The sequence below is a fragment of the Neolamprologus brichardi genome, chromosome 20 (genome assembly GCF_056152115.1).
Source record: "Neolamprologus brichardi isolate AB-2024 chromosome 20, ASM5615211v1, whole genome shotgun sequence".
Taxonomy (NCBI): Eukaryota; Metazoa; Chordata; class Actinopteri; order Cichliformes; family Cichlidae; genus Neolamprologus; species Neolamprologus brichardi.
Window position 1 is genome coordinate 25,270,639 of NC_142123.1, and position 27,212 is coordinate 25,297,850.

At 37.0% G+C, this 27,212-nt stretch overlaps 1 protein-coding gene across 3 annotated transcripts in view; it reads left to right on the top strand.

Moving 5' to 3' along the window:
• Window positions 1-27,212, top strand: part of LOC102793276 (metabotropic glutamate receptor 4-like) — a 184,257-nt gene that overhangs the window by 105,418 nt on the left and 51,627 nt on the right. For all 3 annotated transcript variants that reach the window (XM_006794243.3, XM_087833776.1, XM_006794245.2), the window contains one exon: window positions 19,456-19,672. In XM_006794243.3, the coding sequence (XP_006794306.1) occupies window positions 19,456-19,672 (217 nt within the window). The remainder of the gene's footprint in view (window positions 1-19,455; window positions 19,673-27,212) is intronic.

Here is a 27,212-nt window from a genome sequence, read left to right on the forward strand (position 1 = left end):
CATTTAAGTATGTCCTGCATTTCATTGTGATTTGTGGTTTTCTAATCCATCTAATGTGTTGTATCTCAGGGTACCCCCTCCTACCTTACAAAATCCTGAGTTACTATTTATTGACAGACAGCCCAGTAATATGTGGTGGTGAATTATGTTTGCATTATTTCCTGAAGTCGCACTGATCACACATTTCCTTTTTTTTTATGTTAAATACAGCCATAAACAACAGTAACATTACTTAAATAACTGGGGTCCACAGAAAACTGCTTGGTAGTGGATGGTATACTTTGTTTAAAGTGTCAATAAGGGAGGGCAGTGACTTTGAGAGGATTGATTTCGGTTTGAAGAAAAGGTCATGTTTAATGACTTGCAAGTGGTTTATGCCAGCCTTGATCCATTCCAATATTAGGCAAGTAAATATCAAATAGAACCTTGTTTAATCAAATTGAACAAAGATTTAATTAGAGAAGTTGTTGTTGTTTTAAATTCCATATATTATACTCTCAGCACAAAAACTCATTATTATGCTCCTTTGTTTTTTGCATGTTGGATAAAGAGGAATATTGTTGCCAGAGAACAATCTGAAACCTTTTTCGGGTACAACTAATGACAGAAATAACCAGAAAGCCAATACCATTTCACTCATATGACACCTAGAAATGAAATAAGCAACACCTATTTCATATCTATCACCAACACATGCTTTGACATGACTAATTTCCATTGCGCCATTGCACTTTGAACAAGTACAGACTAGCAGCGCTAATAGGAGAGTTTTTTTGTGAACAATTATCTATTAAAAAAAATGTATTCAATGAAACAAGAGAAAAAGAAAGAACATTTTCAAAGGCGCTTATTCAAATGTGTCTTTCTACCAGTAACAACCTTGACTTGAATACTTTTATATTACCATCAGTGTACTAAAGACAGTACATTTTGTGCAACCAAAACAGATCCAGAACCAAGAAGCCAAAAATTGTTCACCTGTCATTTTTATAAAGCACAAATCAAATTATACGCCGTGATGTTGTTTGTATCTAATGAATGCAAACGGATTAGTGAGCTACATATACATATTAATGATTAAGACAATTAGTAAAACTCTCTCGAGCTGTCAAATAAGGCAGAGAATAGTTGATGAAATAAACTTTCTTCAGGGACCACTTTAGTGGTGTTGCATACAGAGGTACTTAAGGAGACTTTTATTTCTTGTTCCTAATAACTGGCACTCACCTTGTTGCTGTCCTCCATCTTTAAGTATATTGATTCATCACAAGAATTGTGCCTCCGTCGAGGCTTAGGTTGCTTGGCTAGATTGTTTTAGACTTTGGGGATTCAAGTCAAGAGTGCTAAAGGGGAGTGTCGAGTGTTCTTATTTTTAATGAAAAGCACTTCATTAAAGATTTTTTGGAACTTCACAGTAGAGTCGAACTGGCTATCTGAATTCAACTGCTTATAAATCTTCACATTCAAACATGTAGTTTATACTCAAATAACAACTGATCGGACAGAAACAAATACATCTGTGCCGTCCTACCAGCAGTGTGATTCATCTGTGTGATGAGGCTGGTGAGCTAACTGCAAATACACAAGCCAGGCAGGAAATATGAGTGCTTTTCACACTCAACAGCTCTCTTATAGAGACTATGTAGACTTTTCACATTTGAAAATAAACACAGATGTACCCATGTTATCAACTCTCTCTTTGTCATCTCTAAAACTTTGAGATTAACAGCAATTTAAATTAAGGTTGTTGTTTTTTTGTTTGTTTTTTAGCAAACTAAAAGTAGGCACATACTTCATGTCTGAGTTAAAACATTTAAAGATGTGACACGGGATTCTTAAAAAAAAAAACAAGTCTCCAGTGGCCCTAAGAGGCGAGCCCAAGCCTAATAACCGAATCACACCACTGCACTTTAGGAGTGGGCTGATTCACTTTGCTTGTGTCTATGATATAATCATCTCAGGCACAAAGCTCTGGCCTTGAGCACAGACGCCCCATCCACCTGTCTTCTGTTTGAAGACAAACGGAAGACAGGTGGGACAGCCAATAGGAATACAACTATGTTAAAGAGAAGACGAAGGGGCTAAAATGTCTTGTTTCAGACACGGGGCCACTGTCAGGCAGTGGTATTAGAGTGTAAATTAAATATAGCAGCCACACTGAATATGGTCCAGAAGTCCATGAGAAGATGAAGATAAAGATAAAGAGAAGAAGATCTCGAAAAGTAGATCAGCCAAATTTTAATCAGGTCAGGTTTATCACTTTTATAGGCCCATTCCCAGAACTTTTTGATTACACCTGTTCGTCCATAACATGACCAAAATGTACACAGGAGGACTGAATGAGCTATAGAAAATGGATTGCTGTGATAAGCATCATTCTTCTGTACAGCTCCATAGAGCATCTCAACATCATTATTTATTTTCAGTTATTCAGTGTAATAGTGCAATACTTCTTCCCCTCCTCACTATTCCTGTGTATACGCTTTGTTTGTTTACTTTTCCAGCTTCCATCAGTTTACGGTCTCCCGGGAAATAGTAACAACATCAATTGCTGGCAATGCAAATATTAAACTTTTCTCTTTGAACCTTTAAGACAACACCTTACAGTTACTAGCTTTTACAACCTACATGACTGTAAACACTGACTGAGCCCAACTAGATATATCAATCAGTTATCATTTGCACTCACAGCCTCCTCGCAGTTGTTAAATGTGTGACGCTTAAACAGGTCTGAGACAATACACACCTGCTTCAGCCTAAAAACTGGTTTTCCACTCATGTTAGGTCATCTAGAATCAGTCAGTCACACAGATATATCACAGAGACTTTCCATCATACCACTGCTCTATTTATAAGCCTCCCCATACACCAATCCTACTCTCCAGGGAGGTCATTAATTTGCCTCTCTGTCAGTGGTATGCCCCACAAAAAGTCCATCAAAACTTGCTGGCTGCTTATCTTTATGGCTACATTTGCTACATTAGAAATTATAGCCGCATGGATTCTCATTAGAAAGAGGTCGTTTAATTACAGTGTCCTGACAAATTTAAGAAGCACATGAGACAGATGACCCTTTTATTTTTCTCTTATGTTTCAGTTTCAGACAAAATTCCATTACACTCAACATTGTTCACACTCATAGCATTTTAAATCTGACAGCTCTGAAAAATAGGGCAAAGCTACCTTATCTTGGGGGAATAGCTCACTGTCGTGCATTACCTCCCACAGACAATCTACTTAGTGTTGCCACTCCACATTGTTAATACTCCATTAATATCTGTCTTCATTACTGCGCTTTGTTTCAAGAGTGCCAGATCTCTGGAGTGGAGATAAAGTGGTCAGTACTGTTTCTCTGATGACTTTAGGACACGCTGTCCGTGACTATTTACTCCCTGCTCCTGTCTCAGCATTGAAACTTTTACAGCACTGACCCCTTGACCTGAATACGCTCATATTGCACTTTGTATTTCAGGCACAGTGCCACGGTGGCCGTGAAAGGTGTTTAATGAACTGTCTTGTAAGAAGACAGTTGTGCTTGCCCATCAGCACTTATCCATCCTCCCAGTTTCTGCATCACTTTCTTATTTACAGCCATATCTCAGCTGGCTTTTGCTGAGCTAAGGCATTTCTCCCGAATTGAAAAGCCTCAGAGGTGTGAATAGTTCATATGTATAAAGATATATCATTTGCTGATATTTGCATGCTATGTGGTGTCTGAAGAGCACAAAAATATTTCACCATAAAACAGCAGTAATCCCTGATACACTCAGCCTGCTGATACACTAAATTTGACAGCAAACACAATGAGTCACATCTGAGATAAAGGAAATGTTTTGTTAGTGTTGAAAGCAAAATTGAACATAATACACTAAAAATATTTTGGTTGCATGAAGTAACTGCATCTGTTGGTCTATAACACAAGGCTTCTTTGTTGAAAACGGCTGGGAGTTTGACTGCATTCAGTGTTGATTTATTTAGTATTGATCAGCCAGCTCTTGAATAGAAACACTAAAACACAGAGAAAAGGTTTCATTTCCGCATTGTTAAATGATTATGCATTACTAATACTCTTTTCCATAGTTGATTAATTATTGTTAGAACCCCACAGAGCTCAGTTCTTACTCTCACTATGAGTCATGGACTGCAATGTATTTTTGTTTCTTATAGAGAACATATATAATAGACACATAGGAATATATGTAAACGAAAAGGTTGATTTACCACAGGTAAAAGTGCACCAAAAATCCTATAAAAATCGAACTCTAAGTTACTAGAGTTTAAATAATGGAGTAAACTGCAATAAAGGGCAGTGCCCAAGAGTGTGAAGCAGCTCAATGTAATATTAATAAGAAATCCCAAGCCATAATATAGGGTCACAGTTTAGGGTTTAGTTGTTGGGATTGAAACACAAGGGACCAGGTAGCTTGCAAACACAAGCTGTAAAAAATTTGCATCATCTCATACGAAATAGTGCTTAAAGACTGTGGCCTTATACCAAGAAGAGTAAAAAGGTATAGAAGTAGATAATGATACCAAATTATACTGACTGAAGCACACTGACTATTACTAATACTAATATCCTGTGAGTAAGAGACAGAAATTGACTGTATGGATAGGTTTTGGTTTTCTTTGCATTGTAAATAGAGGACGTAGAAGATGCACATTTGTCTGTTTTCACACAAAGAGGACTGTAATATTGGATAATCATACCATACATAATGTCTCTTAGCAAGCATAAATATCAGTGTCAAAAGTACAAAGTGAACTAATGAACACACAATAAAAACAACAAACTGTTCTGTCCTTGGAAACTTTGAGATTTTGAGAGTTTATCAATAATGCATGTACAGTTGCTATTAGAGTTTCCCACATACAGGCTACTCAGGTAGGCAACCCAAGTATACCTGGTGACTTGTTTTCTTAATGCCTAGGAAGAAACTTCTTGTACTTGATTATAACCTGTGGTTGTTTTAAAAGATGTGTAATTACAGTGTAATAGATGTTACCCTGGAGCAATGTCCAGAGTGACAGCAATTGCAGTATAAATAACAGAATTGCCAGCCTTAGTAATATAACTAGTTGTACTAGTAGTTGTAATTGCACTGGCAGTAGTAATTTTAATTAGAAATATCACATCCCATTAGCACAGCAAGAAAAAGGAAGTCTGACTTGACTGAAAAGTATTTTATTCAAAAGCGACAATGCTTTTAATCATCCTTAAAATGAACTTGGCTAACATTCACCAATCAGAGGAGCAGAAAACATTACCCACCTTCCCTTCTGCCTCCTGGCCTCTGCTCTGATCAACTTTACACACCCATTTCATGTGTTTTGATATTAATTAAAAGCTATTTAAAATTTTCATAACTTTATAAATATATATTAGCCATTAAGCTGTTACAAAGCCTTGTGCTCTGGTTCTGGGCTGTTTCTTAAACATACATGTATTCAAGAAAAGATTAAAAAAAAACAATTTGTCATAGGATTACGTTCAATGAATACAAATTCTCTCTTTTCAGTTACCTCAAAGCACTTCATATTGTCAGGTAAAGACCCTACAATAAACAACAGTGTAACATTCTTTGGGGGCTAAACCAAAATTATGAATGGGGCTATACTGTCCAGAAATGTACACTTATCCAATGCAGTAGGCAGGAAAACATAACTTCTCTTGAACAAACTCCTTAATTACCAACGTTAAGGGTTACCGGAGTGCAAAACAAGCACACTTAAAGCTTAAAGGAGCAAGAGGTTGCCAAGTAACTAGTAAGTTTTCACATATTAATGGGATGAAATTAGATCAAAACTGTGTTCTTTGCTCTCTTTCAGATCTACACATGGCACCATAAGGCATGTAGTAATCAACCTTTTCAGATATCAGCACATGAAAGAGAGTGCATTGCTTCACCTCATCTGTCACACTCAACCTTAGTACTCTGTGTCATGGTCTCTACTAGTAAGCAAGAACTGACAGAAATATCTAATATGTCACTTCTGTGCTGGCTTTCCGCTGATGGGAATAATTAAGTCAGCGCCCTATCTCCTATCTTCTTCTTTTTTCCCCCTCAGTTTTCGCAGGTGTTCCACTGGGCTTTTAATTTCCGTTCTGTTTTACTTAGAGATGCTTGAACTTTGCTAGGTTGGCTTGCTGTTTGATAGAAGCAAGCTCCAATTTCTGCTCTTCACATCAACAACGCTTGTTTACCTTGTTCACTTGGGACAACTCTTTATGTTACACACTGGCTTCAATTTTGCTTGGCTTTTTATTTTGACTTTGAGAGCAAAACAACTGGGCACCAGCGGTCTCTCTGACCTCTATTCATCTCTAGTCCTCCTTCTGAAATAAGCTCTTTTATCCCCACTAGATTCCTTATTCCTCAATAGAAATGCTTCACTGACACATTTTATTACATGTTTACCCAGTTTCAAGGGTGATACATTTGGCTGACTAAAGCATGCTGAATAAACAGAATATGCTTGCAGAGAAAGACCATTTCAGTATTCATATTTTCTGACCATTAGCAAGGAACGTGAAACTCAGTAATTGGCCCACTGGGAAGTGTTAAGATGGAGCTTAAATTCACAAATAGTCCCAAATCTACTGTATTTGTACTATTTGTATGAAATTTTAATATTGCTTGCATGTACATATGAGTAATACCTGCTCAGATATCTTGTTGTACTTTGTTGTTTAAGAGCATTCCCTGAGGGTGCACTACTGGGAGACACTCCTTATCAATATGATGAGGAAGATGGTTATGAAGAACTTTAGAATGCATTTACAAGTGTGTGATTATACTTAAATTGGATAATCTAAATCAGACCGACTAGCCTGAAAATAAAGCAAAATTACCATAATATATCAATACTGAACAATAATAAATAAATAATCATATTAAAAACCCTTAGAAGCAGTCATAATTAATTGATTTTTTATCTTTCATGCTAAAGCTGATAAGTACATCTAGTCTCTCTCAGTTTTCCATTCTGTTTCACTACTTCTCACACAGCTTGATTCTTGAAGCAGAATAACTAGAGGGAAGGGAATGTGAGCAGTGGTGAAAGATTTGGGAAGTACCCTCTGTAAATGGAGCTGATGAGATAATTTTGGGAGTGTCTTCCAGTAGTGCACCCTCAGGGAATGCTTGATTGAATTCCCAATGGCTTTAGATTGAGATGCACGTAGGCCATCATAACATAATTTACATCTTAAATAATAAACAGAAATCAGTTAAGCTGTTAAATTTTGGTCTTCAAATTATTTGTTTTGAGATAATTGTGAGATGAGATAACTGCATAGGAGCATTTCTTTAATTGCAAAAATGTTGCTCTGTTTTTCTGAATTAATGACATAAGTTATAATCCCCAAAGATGCTCTGTTGACTTGAAAGTCTAATTTCATGAGCAATAATGGCCCCACCATTAATGTACATTAGGGAGATGCACTGAGAGATACTGGCATCTTTAACTTATACAGATGGTAATGTTTGTCTCCTGGTGTTACAGGATTTTCCTTGATCACTGGAACCAGGAGGGTTTCGGAATATATGACGATGCATGTAGAAAAAAAAAGAGAAATCAAGAGACAGAGATGGCTGTATCTCTCACTGTTTTAAAAGTAAACCAAAATAAAGTTGTATTGAAATTGAGCAGGGGGCAATTTTCTTGTAGTTTCCCTGATAATTATCTCATTAATTCAGATTTTTGTTAAATGAAAAGATTTCTCTGAGTTTATTCGTCAAGTGAATGCATTACACATCCCTAATGTGGTACTAATGTATTTGCATATATTTTATTTCTACAGCCATGTTGGCAAAAATACTTTAAGGTAAATGCTAATGAAATGCTAATATGGCATTGCAAAAAATATCAATTCTATAGTTGAACATAAATATTAAATACTATAATTTATGGCAGTTCCTCTATGAATGTCTGCAAAAAGTAATGGTAATACATTGCAAATCCAGAGATTTAATCTAGACCAAAGTGACAGACCAAAAGTGCCACAGAGCACAGAGCAATGCTAGGAAAAAATGATAATAGCCTTGGTTTTCTTGTCTGTTATGTATCACGAGTTCTTTCCATCTAGAACCAAAGTCATGGCACTGACAACATACATACAGTGCAGGGTTTTTATTTTCTTTAGAAAACTGAAAAGAAAAAGTATATACAGAAGTTACATATTCATTACAATGAACAATCAAATTAGCTTTTTTTTGGTGACTTCTTCTGATTGATCATAATACTTAAAAAATGGCAGCTAATTTTTCAAGTTACTGATCTTTATTTTTTTTTTTTCATTTAGTCTTCCTTTCTTATAAAGGAATGTAATAAAACATACATTTCATGGTTATCAGGAAAAAGAATTGGTCAAATAAATTGCATTAAAATGAAATACTGTAAATGAATCACATTTATTTTAAACATGATATTTCCCTTCAGGTTAGGGTTTCCTCTCAGGAAAACTAGATTTATTATGAACTCATTATTTTTAGTTAGCTCCATCTTCTCAGTCCGTTATCACCAGTTTTACTGCTAACACTGGTGTCTGTCACATTTGTGCCTCCTGATAATTTTTTATGGCTGCTGCCAACAAGAGTTCTGAATACAAAAGCTTTAATGAAGTGTCTTGGGCTGAAATCCTTTTAGGTCATGATTCAGTGATGCAGAAGAATGAATTGGGCATATAATTATACAAAGACGTTGTGAACTGGCCCAGAGGGAATCCCCCCCCCCCAAAAAAAATAAAAATAAATAAATAAATAAATAAATAAATACAAAAACAAGCAGTTATTGGCTCTCTCCCTGCTGTTTCTGGTGTGGCTCCATCACTGGTGTGAAGCATTGCAGTAAATATTGAGTAGAGCTGTCCAATAATGATATTTTTTTTTAATGCAGAAACAACAGGCATCACAATACACTGCAGGCCTGTACACCACTGACCTCATGGTCTTTAAGACACTTTTGAGATTGAGCGAGATCAGTGAATAAACTCTGAATACGATGTGACATGCAAGTCTTATTGTGAACCTTCCCAGAGATATTAAATCCATTTCTATCCCAAGGCACTGCTAAGAATATCCCTTTTTCACTTCACTGATGTCTTCTGCACCAATGCAGTATGTATTAGTTGCCTTAGAAGAGGAGACAGAGGAGAGCACCAGTTCAGGATTGCTGAATACAAAAGGGATATCCATTGTGCTAACTGTGAAGACACCCAGACATTTCATAATATTACAATTTTTAACATCTGTTCTACATCTTCCAGAGCTCTCATAAAATACTCTGGCTTTTCATACCTAGGCAATACTTGATGAAGCATCAGTTAGTTATTTTGATCACACATTCATCTTTTTTATGTGGTTGTTAATGCTGGGGTTATCATGCTAATTCATTATAACCCAGGGGAAGATTAGTCAAAACCTGAGCATTAATTGCACTTTATACAACTTCCTTCAATTTTTGTGGTAAACAAGTGCATTGTTGTTTATGCAATGAGTCATTAATCACAAATGTCATTTAGTTCAAATCTCACAACATTCTCAACCTTTAGTTGAGCTCATTTGCATGTTTAACGCAAGTAATAATTCAATTTGTAATGAGATAATTAATCACAGTTGCCACTGCTGAAATTAATGATTGCCACTGCTTAACGAATAGAACAAAAGCCATGTGTAGGAACACAGAGTGCCTTTCGAAACAGGGAGTAAACAACAAGTGCTGAGGCCCATCAAATATTTAATTTGGCTGCAAGATTTTTCGTATTGTTTTTGCTAAGGCAAAGTATGAAAAATTAGCTACCTATTTTGACAAAAGGCTGCAAATGGAGTGGAACGGCCCACCTCTGCAAGAATGGGAAACACACTCTTATCTAGTATTGCCTGCCTGCTCTATTTTTTTTTTCAGAGATACAAAGATTTATGCAAACTGTAACAATGCAGAAATAGCCTCTGGCTACTGTTTTGCACTGGGTTTGGTGTGTTTGTGCATCTATGGGTTTTACACCCATGTGTGTTTGTACGTGTGTGTGTGTACGTACATGCACGAGTGAGTGGGTGCTTGCATGTGTGCATGTGAGTTTCGAATTGAATAAACGAACAATGACAAAACGAGTTGTGTAGACTGGTTTGTATATCATGTCAGATCCAGGGCTTTCACCACTGCAAAACCTGTAAATCAGGTCCTGGAACACTAAAATAGAAAGGACCTGGGGATGTTTGGTTCTAAAATGCAAACCAATCAGTGACACTGTTGCTAGTTATGGCGCAAAATAAAGTCGAGCTTAGAAAGTGTCTTGCAATTAATCTATTAAACTAAAAATTAAAAAATCTAAATTTGTTGATCTCCATAAAGTATTCAGGTATATAGAAGCCCCCCCATATTGCTCCACTTCTTGAAGAAAAAGTATTTTCAAAAGCTGTTTCCCCATAACAACTTCATGCAACCTGCACTGTGGAGCAGCCCAGTGTTATTTTTAATTACCTTTGGGTTCTGCAGAAAACAACTAACCTGGCAAAAATTGGAAAGATGTATGCTGTAAGGTTTGGCTCCTTAACATAAAATACTGGCAACTCTAATTCTCAAAAATTAACCTACAAACCAGTTCCTAAATTTCTTGGCTATCAGCGACAGCAAGGAAAAATTAGTAATAGCCCAGGATGTGATAAAGGCAGTGGAAGTATTCTACACTAACATATGCAGGAATTACTTCCATACTTGTCAAATGTTTTATTTAAATGTAATTTTCTTTAAAACAACTTCCTTAAATTCAGCATGATTAAATATTGATTAGCTGTCACAGATTCTGCTCATATGTTTTTGGACATCATTTCTAGGAGAAATGATAGAGAGTCCAGTTTGATGGTCTAATGATCAAACCTTTGATTTTCATGTGGTCCAGGTGGCTTCAAAGAGTAATGACCTCCACCTTGCACTCGAGAGTTTTGCAGCCAAGTGTAGAGTGGCTGGGATGAGAATTGATGCTTCCAAATCCAAGGGCATGGTTTTCAGTCAGAAAAGGCAGTTGCCCACTTCAGATCGCAGATGAGTTGCTGCCTCAAGTTGATGGGTTTAAGTAGTGTTCATGAGAGTGGAATGGGAGATTGACAGATGGATTAGTGCAGCATCTGCAGTGATGCAGGTGCTGTTGTGGTGAACTCATGGTTGAGCACGCAAGTAAAGCTATAGATTTACTGGCAAATCTATATTCCTATCCTCACCTATAGCCACAAATTATGGGTAGTAACTGAAAAAAGTAACTGATCATTGAACCAAGGAAGGGAAGCAAGTTTCTTCTGAAGGTTCTGGAGCCATCGTCAAAGACTGGCTAAGGAGCTCATTTATTCAGCAAGTAACATGTAACATCATATGAGACCATTGTTTCGTCTGCCTGCATAATGACATCTTTCACCTTCTCAAAAAAAGTGTTCTGGATGTGGTGTTCAGAGCTGCCTACCATCAAAGCCAGAAACTTTGAAATGTTATAGATGACCAAGTTGATCATACAAACAATTGATCTTTAAGGTACACGCTGTTTATGTATCTTTAGTGAACCATACAGACTTGGCGTAGCTTCTCCTGGGTATGACCTGTAGTATGAGGTCCAGTCAATAGCATAGTCTTGTTCTAACTGCCTCAGACAATCTTGTTTCAGCGGCTCATAAGTAGTTTTTTCACTGAGCATCGACAAAATTGTCAGTTATCATTGATCAATCGTCATTACAATGTATTTATTAACAATCATGAAACTGAGCTCACAGCCCATTATTCGTCAGTGATGCTAGTTTCAGTCATTATGCAAATGTGCTGTTACTTCTCCCACTGAAAACGTTATGTCGAGATGAACAGAATCAACTTTTTGGGATTTCCTTACCTGGATGACTGAGCATGCATCAAGACACATTATTTTGTGTTTCCACATTATTTAAACTAAGATTGGCTCATTGCTTACAGGTTTTACATGGGGAGCACATTTCGTTATATAAAGTATATATGTTGAATATGAAATACTCATAACTTCAATCTCAGTTTGTAATTCACATAAAGCACCTTATCTTACGGAAACAATATGCATTATACTATTTGAGCTTAGTATATAACAACACGGGTGGTGTTGTATAAATCAATGTAAGGTTAATATAGTGCTCAATATTCTGAGTAGCAGGTGAGACGGCTTCATTCAAACTTTAAGACAAAAAATCAGAACTTTTTATATAAAGCAATGTGAGTTATCAATGGACTCTTCCTGTGAACTGAAGCTAGGAGCAGTGCCCAAGTATTCTTACACAGCTCATAATGTCTGTTTTTGCTTCCATCTCTTGAGAGCAATGAGTGCCCTGGTGGATAGACATGTCTGACAGTTTCTGTCAATCTTGGGATTTTCAGTGGTCTATAAGGATTTTAGAGTATATTAAAAATACAAATACTGAGATGCTAGCAAGCTAATCTGCTCAATGCAGGTGTTAGTTGACAATTGCTTTAATTACCTTGCTGCTGATTGGACTTGCCAGTGCCATTTTTTCTTTAACATACTAGCTGCTCTAAATCCAATTAAAGTTTCTTTTAAGCAGGAATTCATTATTATTATTATTGCATAACACATTTGTTTTTCCTGTGTATTAATTTTTTATGACAGAAACACACAAAAAACCCAAATTTAAAATAATTTTTAAAACATAGTGTTTTTATATTTTTTATCCAGGTAAAACTTTCACTGAAATTCAAAATCAGACTCACAAGAGCGACCTTGCCAAGAGTGCAGCAGACACTGTGGCAATTATAAAGTGTTGCATACGTCACAAAGCACTGGACTTCTTGTGGCTCCTCTTGTGGGTGTTGGGTCCACAAGAGGATGGATCTATGTGGTCTGATGAGCTAACGCCTGGCTACCAGGTGTTCACCAACAAGCCTCTGCCCCAGGGTTGGGTCCAGGATGTGGTCCTAGTATCCAGCTCAGCCTAACAATGTGAGGAACTCATTCATCCAGAAAGGACTCAGGGCAGTGCTGTTGCTCCTCTGCATTGAAAGGAGCCAGTTGATAATGTTCAGGCACTTGGCCAAGATGCCTCCTGGGTGCCTCCTAGGTGAGGCATATCAGGCATGTTCAACTGGGATGAGACCTTGAGGCAGATCCAGGACATGCTGGGGGGGATTGCTGGCTTGGCATATCCCAGTAGAGTTGGTGGCGGGGGAGAGGGAGGCCAAGTCTGCTTAGACTCCATAGAACATAGACCAGGGTAACTGGTTAAAAAAAATGATGGATGGGTAGGCAGATAGTTACACATCAGCATTTACCTCATATAACAGACAAGACAAATACAAACACACACAAAAACAACATTCATGTTTGCTCTGACCACTTTGATACGAAACTGCAGACTGACTAAACTGATCCATATCAAAATAAAGCAAAACAGACAGACAAACAGTTTCTCTCCACTCCTACTGAAACCAAAGCAGTTAATCTGGGGGAAATACTGTTGCCGAGGGTGAAGGGTTACAAAATTTCTTCAGATAATTATCCCTATTGTTAAGATTCTATGTAAAATTGAGTTAGTAAAAGGCAATACAGAGTCCGCTTATATGTTGTTGAGAAAAATACTTGGCAAACTATAAAGAGTAGAAGTGATTAAGCACCTGTAGTATCGGATCCGATTTTGATCCTGGGCACAAGCATCTATGTGGAGCTTGCATTGTTCTCTTTATTCTCACTATATTGATCTCAGTAACAATGGGTGGAACGATCTCAGCGGGCTTTATGACTCAGCAGGTTCGTCCAGTAGTTATTCACAGGGTCAAGCCAAGCTTTATAGATAAAGGTTTTTTCCCCTGGCAGGAAAGGTGTCCTAATGATAAGAAAAGTAACTGAATATTAGAAAGCATATAAATGCCATTAGCACAGCAATATCTGTCACTAAGCATGACACTACTAATTAACATACCATTGGCTAAGAATGGAAATCTACTATGACAGGATTTACTGACTGGATGCTTCACCTTGGATGACATCCAGTTTTATGTTCAGCTAGTTTTTAATTGAAGACTACAGCTGTATGCCTAAAGGTGCTATGGCTCTCAAGAGCATCTGTGAAACAACACAGTAACTACATTTACAAAACTCTTTATATGCAGGTAGAGGCAAAAGTGTTTTGCAAATTAGAGACAACGGCACAATTTAGGGCATAGCTGCAATATGGAAACTGGAAACCATAGCCTTCAAAATAAAAGCTGTGCCTTTTGAAATACGTTGGTTTCAGGGGTAAGTCACGACCATTACTTCGAGAGGGAAATGTTCTCCCTCTCTGGTTTGCATTTCTCTTTTTCAAGTGTCACTGCAGCTCGGTAATTAGTTCGTGTGTGTTTTCAGACAAATCTGCGCCTTCCATGTAAATTACAGGTGATCACACCAATCTGCCTCCAACCAAAGATATCAGAAGCAGGTTTTTGGTACAAAAAATTTATGACCAATTTCACCGAGCAACCAGTCATTCTCTAGTTAGGGAATACACTGATTGGTTGGCCATAGTTTTTCCAAAGGGTCTAATCAGATTATATCAGCTGTAGCTATCTAGCTAGATAGCTGAAAACTTGTCTGAGAATTACATAACGTTTTTATGCCATAATAATATATTTTAGACTAATTTTCTAGTTAGATATGCATTAGAATATTATTTACATCAATATATACTCTAAACTCCAGTCATCATAATTCCCACACATCAAATATATTTGTTCTCAATTAGTGTCCTTTATTTTCTTATTTTAATCAGTATATGTTTTGCTAGTTTATAAGAATTGCCTTGGTTTTGATTACAAAGCTAGTTTCAGGCACTCCCTTGTTCATAAGAGGTCAACACAGCGCATACATAAACATGTACATACATGCATTTTACATACTTATTGCTCTTTCTGACACAAGCTCTAAGGGATTTGTGTCTGTTAGCTAATGAACCAAGCATGCTTACATAAGGTTTATCACCCTTTTTGTCATGTTTTATAGTGAAAAAATGTATTTAGTTTTGGAAAAATAAGTCATTGCAACCACGCACGCACTATTTAAGGCTTGAGAGGCCTGTTGTTCATTGTCTTGGTTGCTAAGGTTTGACTCGACTAACACTAAAGAGGAAAATTAGCTTACACATCACTAAATCTTGCATATTATATTATGAATATAAGTGTTCATTTAATTAATATCTATTGCACCTTTTAAGTAAACATAAACTGTTCATAGGAGTCTGGTGACAAGTTAATTAGACGACGGATGTTTTTAGCTGAACTTAGTAGTTAAACCTGCAAATGTATCTGGAACCATTGTTTTTATCTTATTTTTCTCTTCTTGTTTTCTTCGCTTAGTGAAAATACATTTTAATAATACATCAACACCTCGTACACAGTAACACCAATCCTAAATATGGACTCTTCCTGTGAACTGAAACCTTTTTTCTGCTTTCATAGATTAAAAATATACTCCTTTTACATTTTCATAGGAGGTATTTGCAGAAACATTTCCAAAGCCCGACTGCAGCTTTTGATTTTTCTTCCCCAGCAAACACTGTAGATGTATAATATTTCTGTACAGTTCTAATGAGCATCATTACTCCTGCATTGATGCAGTGCCAAATGAGCTCATTGAATTTTTAAAAAGGCACAGTTATTTAAAGCAAGTGATTTGAACATTAAATCTGCATCAAATATCTTCTTGAGACTCACATCACAGCAATTAAACGTATTTCCTAAGCCCATTAGAAATTAAATGGATAGTGGTGGGGTAGGGCAGGTGCTGATTAAAAGAGTTCTATAAACTTGGAGAGGAGGGAATAATGTACTGGCATTCCCTATACTGACTGAATCACAAAAAGCTCATCTGAGAGGACAGCAAGTTCAGCCGCTTTCATCTCAGCCTGAACAGATGGTAAGTGTACACAGCATTACTAGAACCAAGTCATTTTTAAACAACCTACTAAGATCTTTATCACTGAATGTGTTTACGAGTGTAGTAATCCATGCTGAATTCATCTGCTCAGAGCAAACCCCTTTCTTACGTCAAACCCCCATCAAAGCGCCACACATCACGTTTGTATTTTTTCTCCCGGTATCTTTGATTCACTGGAGGTACATCAGACGGCACCTGTGCCGAAGAATTTAATTTCTTCAGCGGATGCTAAGAAGCGACTCTGTTCTATTAGAGGGAGCACATTGTTCAGGACCATCGCTGTAGTCCAGTGAGCAAGAAATCTTGGCAAGACAAACACGATAAGCTCTGCCTCTCCTGAATCTTGACAGAACGCTGAAATTGTGTGATTGTTACAGGAGTGAAAATCCCTCAGGTGAAAAATACAACAGCGTAGCTTCACAGCACCTCACACTTATTTGGTAGATATGAGTCTGGACATGTCACAACAGCACTGCAATACATGGGAACAGCAAAATTAAAAGACCTTCTTTGAAATCCAATTTTCATATACTATTCATAAGATCCATATATGTTATTGTTTTCTGCTATAAGACTTCCTCAATTCAGCAAATTAGCTTCAAAATTGGCATTTTATCTTTAGAAATTAGCTTTTTATGTCAGCTTCTTCTAAGAAGACTAAACATCTGTTGGAAAATACAGTAACAGCAAGAGCATAAATAGCAGGTACGGCCATAAATGTCAGCAGGAGATGGTTGATTAGATGCAATCTGAGTTTTAAATGAAACATCTGGAAAACGAGCTTAAAAGAGACAGGATACTATAAGGCAGATGCCAGAGGCAGTATGATACATGTGTTATCACCTCATATTTTATTCTGGAAGGACATACTGTGTTAGGAAAATTATTAAGATATAACATCTATCACTCTGACACATAACTCGGGGAGCAAATTTGGGGTGTGAATGGCTAAAAAGCTCATTTTCGCTGTATGCTAGAGCACTAAAATAATCTAAAACAAGGCATCATTAACACCTTCCAAACACCTTTGTACAACACTTAACTTTCATCCTGCTGAATCTCGCCTGTCGTCTCATGACATCAAAAGAGTGAGAGAAAAAAAAATATGATTCGCAGGATTATTTTTTCCAAGAGGGAGAGAAACACAAAGGTGGAGAAAAAGAGAAGAGAACAGACTTAGTGGTTAAAAGTACACTGACCTGCTTATGTTACTGCAACAAAGTGCTGCCAGTCTGCAGGGTGCAGACTCAATAGCCAAATACTACAACAGGGCAGAAACACATGTATGTTGCATGTTAGTATCTAACATTGATTCAGTGATCAGAGCTTGTGGGGCAGGGGAGTTTCTACAAGCAATACCAACTCGACACAAGACAAGTGATATAGAAATGCTCTGACGACAAGACACAGTGTGATAGCTTAGGACAAATGAATTCCAGGAGGCTAACATGCAACACACACAGACAGTCCATTATAAACCAACACAGACTTCCCTTTTCTGCATGTTCTGCTCTTTGAAGAAAATCAACCTAACAAGGCTGTTTTGAGTGGCTCGCTTGCTGCATCACTTCCTACAGCCAAGTCTGCACAGAATACAGTCTGTTCTGAGCTTATCAGGTAGGCAGATTTAATGCACCTCTCGCTCCAGTTTTACCAACAAAAAACAAACAAACAAAAGTAAAGTCATTGTGGAGTAAAATGAGTTGCTAGGAGCTGTAGGTCACGGGCACAGATTGAACAGCTGTACTCCTAGCACAGGCTGCAGCTACAAGCAGGGCGCACAGTGGAAGCAGAATCAGTGCAACGCTGCAGCTGACCACATCAAAGGCCTCAGCTGTGGGAAGTAAGGGAGAGAGGAAGGGACAGTATGACTCCCACAGCAGTCTTACTCCAGTTTGTGGAGCAAATATTGGTAAAACAGAACTTTCAGCTGGTAACGTTTACTTTCATGTAGCACTGCTAGAACACGAGCGCATCAGGACATAAGAAGTAGGACTATAGGTGGATAGTTAACATAAACAATTTTTAAAAAAGCTATCTTATCATTAAGTTAAAGCAGTAACCAATTTATGTTCTTAAATACTACATGGTTTTAAGTGGTTGGTGTCAGGTTATCCCTCCATCTGTGCATCCTTTCATCTCAGTAGGAATGGTCAAGAGTGTCATGATTTGTTAGACTCCCCAGAGCTACGCTGAGGTCCCATGGCACTCCAGCATAGCATTCAAAAAGTATTTGAAAAGAATGACATTTTATTCAGGTGTCAGTCAAATTCAGATATTTTTACCTCCTAACTTGTCACTGAAAAGGAATGTTTTTTGCAGTTAATCTTTATTAAAATAGAAATGTATGCACTTATTATAATTATAAAATTATGCAATATCGCATTGATTTGTCAACATTCGGATCTTTTGGTTGTGTATTATTTTATTATCTTGACATTTTGTGCGGGGGTTTTTATGTAAAATACTTCCTGTATTAAGACTACTTAAATAGGCAGAGCTGACCTTAGGACATGCGCTCTACTTTGGCACTGGATGTAGGAAAATGTAATTAAACACTGTTTTGGCCTTCAGCAAATGTAATGATGCTTTTTGCATCTACAAGCCGATTCGATCACAATGAGGGAAAAATGGAGCAACATTAAAAGAGTGTCCATATTTGAAATGGACCCACATTACTGAATGCCATAAAATCTGGTCAGTTAACTTTCAAACTGTGCAGCACAGATCCTATAAGAAGATCACACAAGCTATGACAGCCACAAATCTGAAATAACTTGAGCAAGCAAAAGTTGAGACGAAGAGTTTTCTGCTAGAGGCGGCAAAAAGACTTCTGTAGTGCAACTAAGAACAAAGATACATTGTAGAGACTCTGAAAATTGCACTTGCCAGTATAAGCTCTTATTATGTGTCCTGGATGTTTTAAAGGATATTTATTAAAGAACATAATCATTTCCTTTAATAACTAACCAGAGCTGTTTCCATCAGAATAATGAGCTTGACTTCCTTTTGATTATCTTCCCTCTACTGAGCTACACCCACACCTTGTTTTCTACTTGTAAACTATACTAGGAAACAATATGGTAATCATTACTAAGAAACAATAATATCTTTATGGAAACTGACAAGAACATGGGGTATTATTTCAGCTCTGGAGACATAACACCTTTGCTTTTGTGCTTATATGTTTTTCAACACCAAAATAAATCTTGCTGTGAAGTCATGAAGAGATTAGTGTTGCTTGACTGGTGTGGAAAATAATTTTCAGAAAGTATTGTAGCTAAGCCTGTGATCATCAGGACTATTTAAAGCAACAGTGTGCGAACTGCCGAGGGAGAATAATCTACAATGAGTACATGAGAGATATCAGCAGATGTTAGGTGTCATATTATTCAGCAGTTTGTTTTTTTGTACACAAAACTGTGTGGAACCTTTTTGCTGTATATGTAATTATTTTGCACAAAGTATATTATTTATATATTTCATCATGTATAACCATCAGATTTCTTTATCCTCTCTCGCAGATCCCTCAGGTGAGCTACGCTTCTACAGCTCCAGAGTTGAGTGACAACACCCGCTACGACTTCTTTTCCCGTGTGGTGCCTCCAGACACATACCAGGCACAGGCGATGGTGGACATTGTCAAAGCTATGAACTGGAACTATGTCTCTACTGTCGCTTCAGAGGGAAACTATGGAGAAAGCGGGGTTGATGCATTTATTCAGAAGTCCCGAGAGGACGGTAAGTCCTTCTTCAAACATTTCCGCAAGCATCCCCGGGTATTTAAAATTATGTTAAAGTGGTTGTCGTTTTTGAATCTCATTTTGTCAACCACCAAAAGTGTTTCTGTTTGAGTGAGAAAGAAATTCAGCCTCTGAAGTCTGAAATTTTAAACAGTATGATATTTAAAACTTTTTTAAAAACTGCTGACTTTAAAGATTGACTTTAAACATGATCATTTTCACACAGAAGCTGGTTTTGTTGCTGTTGCATTATTCTTTGTGTTGCGTGTTATTGAGAGATGTTCATAAAACAGGGTAAGGTTTGAACTGGTTATTTTGATTTCTTAAACTGAATGAATGCTGTCAAAATGATCCGAAAATAGTTCTCAGACAGGATCAAGAGTCTGGCTTCAATTTTCTTGTTTTGGCTTTACCACTAACTAGCTGACTATCTGAAGCAGAGATGGCTAATGGCTAATGCTGTAAATTTCAGTGAAATCTGCCTTTGCAACTGTTATCTCCATGGAATAATATGAGCTACACAGGTGTGCAGTCGAAGCACTGAGGGAATTAATTTTGATTATCAAATTATGAGACGGCTCAACAGTGTGGCAGTGAACCTGCAGAGCTAGCCTGAGGCATCATAAGGAGAAAGCACTGCGCAGTGCTGGGAATACAGTCAGTTTGGTGCAGCAAGCTGCCGGTACACAGTCAGCCTGACCCCTGAACTTCTTCTGTAGCAGAATGTAATCACTACAGACATGTCCAGTACTCTCTGTGCCACTGCGTCCATTCAGTTTCTGCCAGATTCAAGCTGCTGCCTATCATCAGTCTTCCTGGAAAGGCACCGGCAGCAGAGCCCCCTGTGTGTCCGGCTCAGCTACCTCTTTGAACAGTCCACACAAAGGGGGAATCAAAGCCCCACAGGGAGATTTAAACTTTTCCTCTTCTTTTTTGGAAAATAATGTTTTTTCCCCACATGCTTTCAATTATGTGTTTAATACTACTTAATACTGACCTTGCACATACACTGCATCAGCTTAAAAAAAACATATTATATCTTTTAAAATCCCAGACTACACATAAAAAGAGGCAATGAGTTCTGAAGTCATGCCAAGAGTGGAATCATGCTCTAAATGAATAGAAAATGAATCTCAGAGAAATGTTCTTGCACATGATAATATGTTGAGCACAAGCTGGTGTAAATGATTAGCTTCAATGTGTTAACATAAAATAGGTTTTTCTAATATAGGAAAAAACTATTTTATAAATCTTTGGGATTCTGAGTTTATGATATGAAACATAACGAATGAAACCTGTAATTTATGTCATGTGAAATGAAATTTTGAATATACTAAGAGATACTTGATAATATACTGAAAGAATCTTAAGTAATCCGTGATCTATATTAATCTACATAATCAAAATGATAGCCTTCTGAAATCTTATTTTTTAGGTTGTTTTTTTTTTTTTAATTTACACCATCTTGGTTTAACTGTAACACTTTTTATTAACAGATGTCATATAAAAAACAATATAAACAGTCTTGAGGTTACTTTGCACTGTCTTGAGGAATCCATTTCCACTGTTGCCACATCTTCAGTGCTCAAGTGTAATCTTGTTTTGCATCATTCCCGAAGCACATTAACAAGTCTTTTAGGAATATTGGCACTTCAGCTGGAACCTGAACCACATGGTATGGGCAAGCATTCTGTTTCTCAGAGGGAACAGACAGGTTTGTCAGCTAACAGCCTATCAGAACTGTCATTCTGCTGCTTCAGGTTTCAATCGATATCTTTTAACTTTCATCGGTAGGATTGCTCTCAATCACTCTTTGTCGTAAAAACAGTTCAAACACTGAGGCAACTGGCTCATTTATCAAATGCAATACAATGATAGAAGACAGGCTATCACAGTGGAACAGACAATAGTCTAGAGCAATGATTGTTTTAAACAACTGTAATTAGTGATATTATGTTTATGTATTATATCAACATTTGTTTAGGCCTAAAGATTAACTAACCTATTCCAAGTTGGTTATATTCAAGTTGCGTTCAACTATCATTGTTCTATATATCCATGTATATGCACTGATGTAGATCTACAGTACCACTTGTGTTTAAAAAAAGAAGCGTTTATTCTTATATAAATGTGAATTCTTTGATTCTTAGTCTTGTGTACTTTGATGTCACAAACGTCACTGAGAGTAAAGACATGTCAAGAGAAAGAACATCTGCAACATCTGTCTTTGCAGACATTTTGTGCGGCATCCAAAAAAACCTTGTGTTACTGTTTTTGCTGAAGCAACTGAAGGGGGTGACTCTGACTTTCATTTTTTTGAAACACCTTCTCAAATTCAACTGTCACTTGATTTAACCACCAAAGAGACAGCATGTGACAGAAACCATCAAGCACGCACACAGAATCAGTGTTTAAAGACAAGTACTGCTCTTTTCATTGACTTCAAATTATATATTTTTATACATATATATATATGTGTGTGTGTGTGTGTATATATATATATATATATATATATATATATATATATACACACATATATATATGTATGTATGTATATGTATATGCATGAAAAGTCCTGTCAAGTCAGCCCATCTATACGCTTTACATTGGACTGGAGCAAAACTTTTACATGTCGGCTTTTAAAGAATTGTTGAATCCAATCCTTTGGTCCAGTTCAGGTCTTTGAGTGATTATGTGAGCGAGACAGACAGAGGAGAAGCAGACAGCTCTGTCAAAATCAAATCCACAGGTATTTGGTTGCTAAATGGGTTCTGCAGTTGTCTGCTCACATAATAAAACAGCCAGATCACAACTGGCCAAATGTTTTGTCTCATTAAACAGCCAAAGGCCATACTGAGCAACAGTCTCCCCTGCCTAATGTCACCGTGGCCCTTTGCTGTGCTGTTTTGTCTGGAGAAAATCAGCTTTTTTCTCTAACATTTTCCATGCTGAAGAAGGTTAAAAATAAAGTGTAGTCCTATTGAATAAAAATGAAAATATTATTTTATTAGGCTTACACAATCACTACACAATTCTGCTTACACAATTCATAAAACTTCAATTACTAGAATTAGTTGTTTATTCTGTTAAAACAACAAAACCATCAGGTTTCATACATAAAATCTGAGTAGAATTGAAACTTATGCCCAGTACTACTTTTTCATTGAGAATATTGCTAATTATGATGTTGATGAGAATCAGGCAGTTGTGTTGACCCTCAAGCTGTATGATGTTAAGGTCCTCTTGTCAACACGCTCCAGATGCTGTTTCTGTGGTGTGGTTCAGACAGTTATATCTCTACTGAGTCCCGAGCAAGTTTCAGCCTCATAAATGGATATTTATAATTTTTCACTAGCAGTACCCTGCTGTTTTATGATTCTGTTTAAGACTAGCTGGAGGACAACTGTAAAAAGTTCCACCATAATGCGACACAAAGTAGTCCGGCCATTTATATATCTGCAGAGCTTTACTGTATGTTGTTTGCTTCCAAGCAAAATAGAAGTGAACGAATGCATTGCTGTTTGGTATTCAAAGGAGTGTAAGTCCTGGGATTACTTGTGTGTGTGTGTGTGTGTGTGTGTGTGTGTGTGTGTGTGTGTGTGTGTTGGGTGATTTGGCAGAGCTGGAAGCAGCGGCACACGTGTTAAAGTGTTGTGTTAGATGTTTGATAACACAAGGTCCTACTGTGAAATAATCGGGTACCATTGATCCAAGCTCACTGAACTTTCAAGAGGAAACTGAATTAAACTGATTTCACACAGCATTTGATCAGACCGGCTGGACTTATCAGAAAGGAAATAACCTTTACTGTTTCTGTGAAAGCAAGCATGAACTACAAGCGGGTGAGCACAATTAAGGGATCCTCAAGAATGGGCATGTATTTCACATAACCTTGGCCTTCTTTGTGCAGTAAGATGAGAACTGAGTTGAGATGGGTTGAAATGCTTCTTGTGGTTCCAATAGCAGAGCGGTTAGGGTATATACCACATGTGTGCATATCCCTTTATTGATGGAACCACTGATCAAATACCTCCCTGGAGTCATTTGCTGTGTGTTATGCTGCTGGTCTACCTCCCTCATTTCCTGTCACTATGCCACTAACAAAATAAAGGCCAAATTCTAAAAGGTGCCTTAAAAACAGCTTCAAACGACAGCATCGTTTTAGTATTACTAGGCAAAATTTACAACTGAATTGAACAAAATTCAATTTCACAACATACTTCAAACTGACTGTTCAGTTTCACATGAAATATTTAGACTTTCTTTATCAAGTATGAGTCTCCTATATTCAGTTTTAACAGCCTCTTTAGAGTTCTGCTTCTGTCGCAACAAATCAAAGAATAACACTCTGCCAATACAGGTAAATGCATGCGATTGTTTACTACATGCCTAATGACGCTAATATACAAGAAGACCAATCCTTTCCAGATGGCCCAGAAGTCTGAAATCAAAGTGAAGATTATAGAATATACACAGCTGCTAATGCTAATGGGTTGGTTTTTTTAGTTTGCTATGTTTGTTTGTTTGTTTTTACTGTGTTAAAAAAGTCCCAGTAGCTTTTCCAGTAGTTTGCATTTATTGCATCTATTGCATACAGATCATCTACGCAGTCAAAACCATATTGCATACATATCAGCTCTCCTTTCAGCATCTACTACTTCCAACATTTTTTTTCTTCAAAAAGGCATCATGAAGTCAATTTTTAACAACCACATAACACATCTGCAAATCCTTCTCTCACTTTGGTAATACAACCTCTAAAAGAGAGGTGCATTTACTGCTCTATCATTCAAACATCATGAGTATTTCTATATCCTTTCTGGGGTCCAGGTAATTTCACTGTAAGATTCTTTGGGATGATTCATGTATAATTGTGAAAGTAATCAATAGAAAGTTAAAGATCTCTATTACAATTGCATTAAATGAGAAATAGTATTATTAAAGACCATGACTTCTATTTTTCATAGGTAAGAATTGTAGATGCTAAAAACATGTTGGAACTTGTGAATTACTCCTTATTTTGTTTTGTGTTACATTGATGTGAAACCTTGTTAGTTACAGTAATGCAATTTCTGATTGAGCACATGAAATATGTTGACTTTATCAAGCTTCAGCTATGCTAGTCATTCTGTGATTATTTCATGCTTCTTAGAATAAAAATTAAAAACCATTACATAAATAAACCACTATACAGTGTTGTCAATACTATTTATGCTAGGCAATCTGGTAATCAACTAAATTCATCGGCGATATAATATAATTATAATATAATTTATAATTTGTAAATCTGCGTAAATAAATAAATAAATAAATCTGGTAATACCTGAAATGAGTAAATAAAAACAACTGCCTATTTATGCAAGATAATTCATAATTTTATTTGGGGGTGGGGGGGGTGTTATATTGGTTGGGTCTGATTACCCCCCAACCCCCCTGGAAATTACGCCCCTGACTAAATTGATACCAGTTCAAAGAAATGAGAAGTGAGATCATGACCAAAATTATTGGGATTCATACACAGACGACATAAATATCTAATACAAATTTCATTGCACTCACTAAAATAGTTGTCAAGATTTTCCTACAAGTATCAACCACAATATAATAAAATATGTTAAGTATGGAGATTACCAGCGTGAGTGGGTTTCACTCCAATGATGACAGTGGATTTGTGCTAATCCACCCAGTAGCTGTTGAAATATTTGTTGTTTACCAACCAACACATATTACTCTTCCTAGATTAACTGCACTAGGGGAAATAGTTCCTAAGCAGCTTCAAACTAGGCTACTTCCCTTCATGTAACCATGCCACTTCTTTAAAAGTTATGAAGAGCAAATTTTAGACCACGTTTGGTTAAAATCTCAAAGTTTAATTTTGAACAAAGAGTAACTCACAGTTTCTGCAAGTAAGGCCACTCAGGAATTTGTTTAGTCATGCTGAAATACAATATATTCTGAAATGACAAATAATATAATAAAAGAAGAAGAAAGCTTTTGTTTTTTTCACTACTTTATTTTCACTGAAAGGAGACACAGCAGAAGAAAGCTTCAGGCATAAAATATTAACGCTAGACTATTCAAATGTCACATGCAGGACCTGTTTGCATGAGCCTCCTAACTATGTCAGCCCGTGTTTATCATGTGGGCATGATAAACAGTGTCATCATCAGGACAGTTTGTCAAATGACAGCTTGTCAGGCAACCATTTCATCTGCTGTTGCTGGATTGTGACTGAAAACTTCCATCATTTCAGACACAGAGCTTTTTTCCAAAAGCTGTTTTCAGTTGGGCATATCCTTTCTCTCAAACTGCCTCTTGGGATTAAAGCTGGAGTGTCATTATGGAAAATGATTAAAAGAAAAGAGGGATAAAAGTACGGTGCCTTGTTATAGACACCATTGAAATGCAAGACCGTCCTTGATGCACAAGTCTTTGGTCCTTCACAAGATTTTGTTGTGTTTGTGATTCTGTCCGAAAAGCTGCTATTCCTCTAGTGTCCTTATTAGAGAGCGCAGGTCTTCTACAGTAATGGAAGGTGCAGTCTGTGTCAGTTTATTCTCACCTTGTGAAAAGAAGTGGCATTTTCTTTCAGTGGATATTGTATACCTATTTGTTGTATCCTTTATATAATCAAGTTTAGTGAGTATTATGGAATCAGACGGTCACAGTATTTGAAATGAAAGGTGATTATTTTGTTTTTCATCTGAAGCAAGCCTACAAGACGAAACCTTGAATGTCAGTATGACAACGTTTCTCCCCCCCATTTGGCAGGGGCTTTACTTTTCCTAAATTTGGACACTGACATTGCAATCTGCAATTAATTGAATGGATAGTATAAAATTGTAATTAATCAGATTTCCTTGCGAATGACAGTTGAAGCAGAGGAAAAGGGCAGCAAATATAGGACGGTGCAGGATGACAGGGGGATTATGCAAATGTTAGAAATGAGAGTTGCCTACTGCACCCTTTGTCATGAGGGAAATGTCAAGAGGAGTGATTTGAATACTCATTAACCTGAAAAGCCGTGAGAAAATTATTGTCAGAAGAGTTTTTCAATAATATTGAAAATGTTTCAATAAACACAGGCTATTACTTACTAATGTAAATTCACCTTATGATTTTATGATACTATGGCTATGATTAAGCTATCACTATGACAAAGACAGAATACTATAGTCTGTTTAATGAATTGATTCTTATTAATACAGCTTTGTTTTGCTGTGATAGTAAGAATTACTAGAACGGGTAATCAATTCACAAAAACAGATGACAGCATTATGTAAATTTATAACTTTGCATTATAAAGTGTACTATTCCAATTATACAATGTGTGAAAGAAAGGAAGTCAGAAGACAGGAAGGAAGAAAAGACGCAAGGGAGGAACGTGTTCCTGCACCCCCGGTTTAACATGTCAAACACAGGAAATCCTTAAGAGGACTTAGACAGCTGCTCCTTCCACTTCAGGCCTTGTTAAGTTCTGATGAATGCCATATTGGGCTTCCGAGGGTTAAAGAAAACGTTAGGGGATTTTTCTCGTA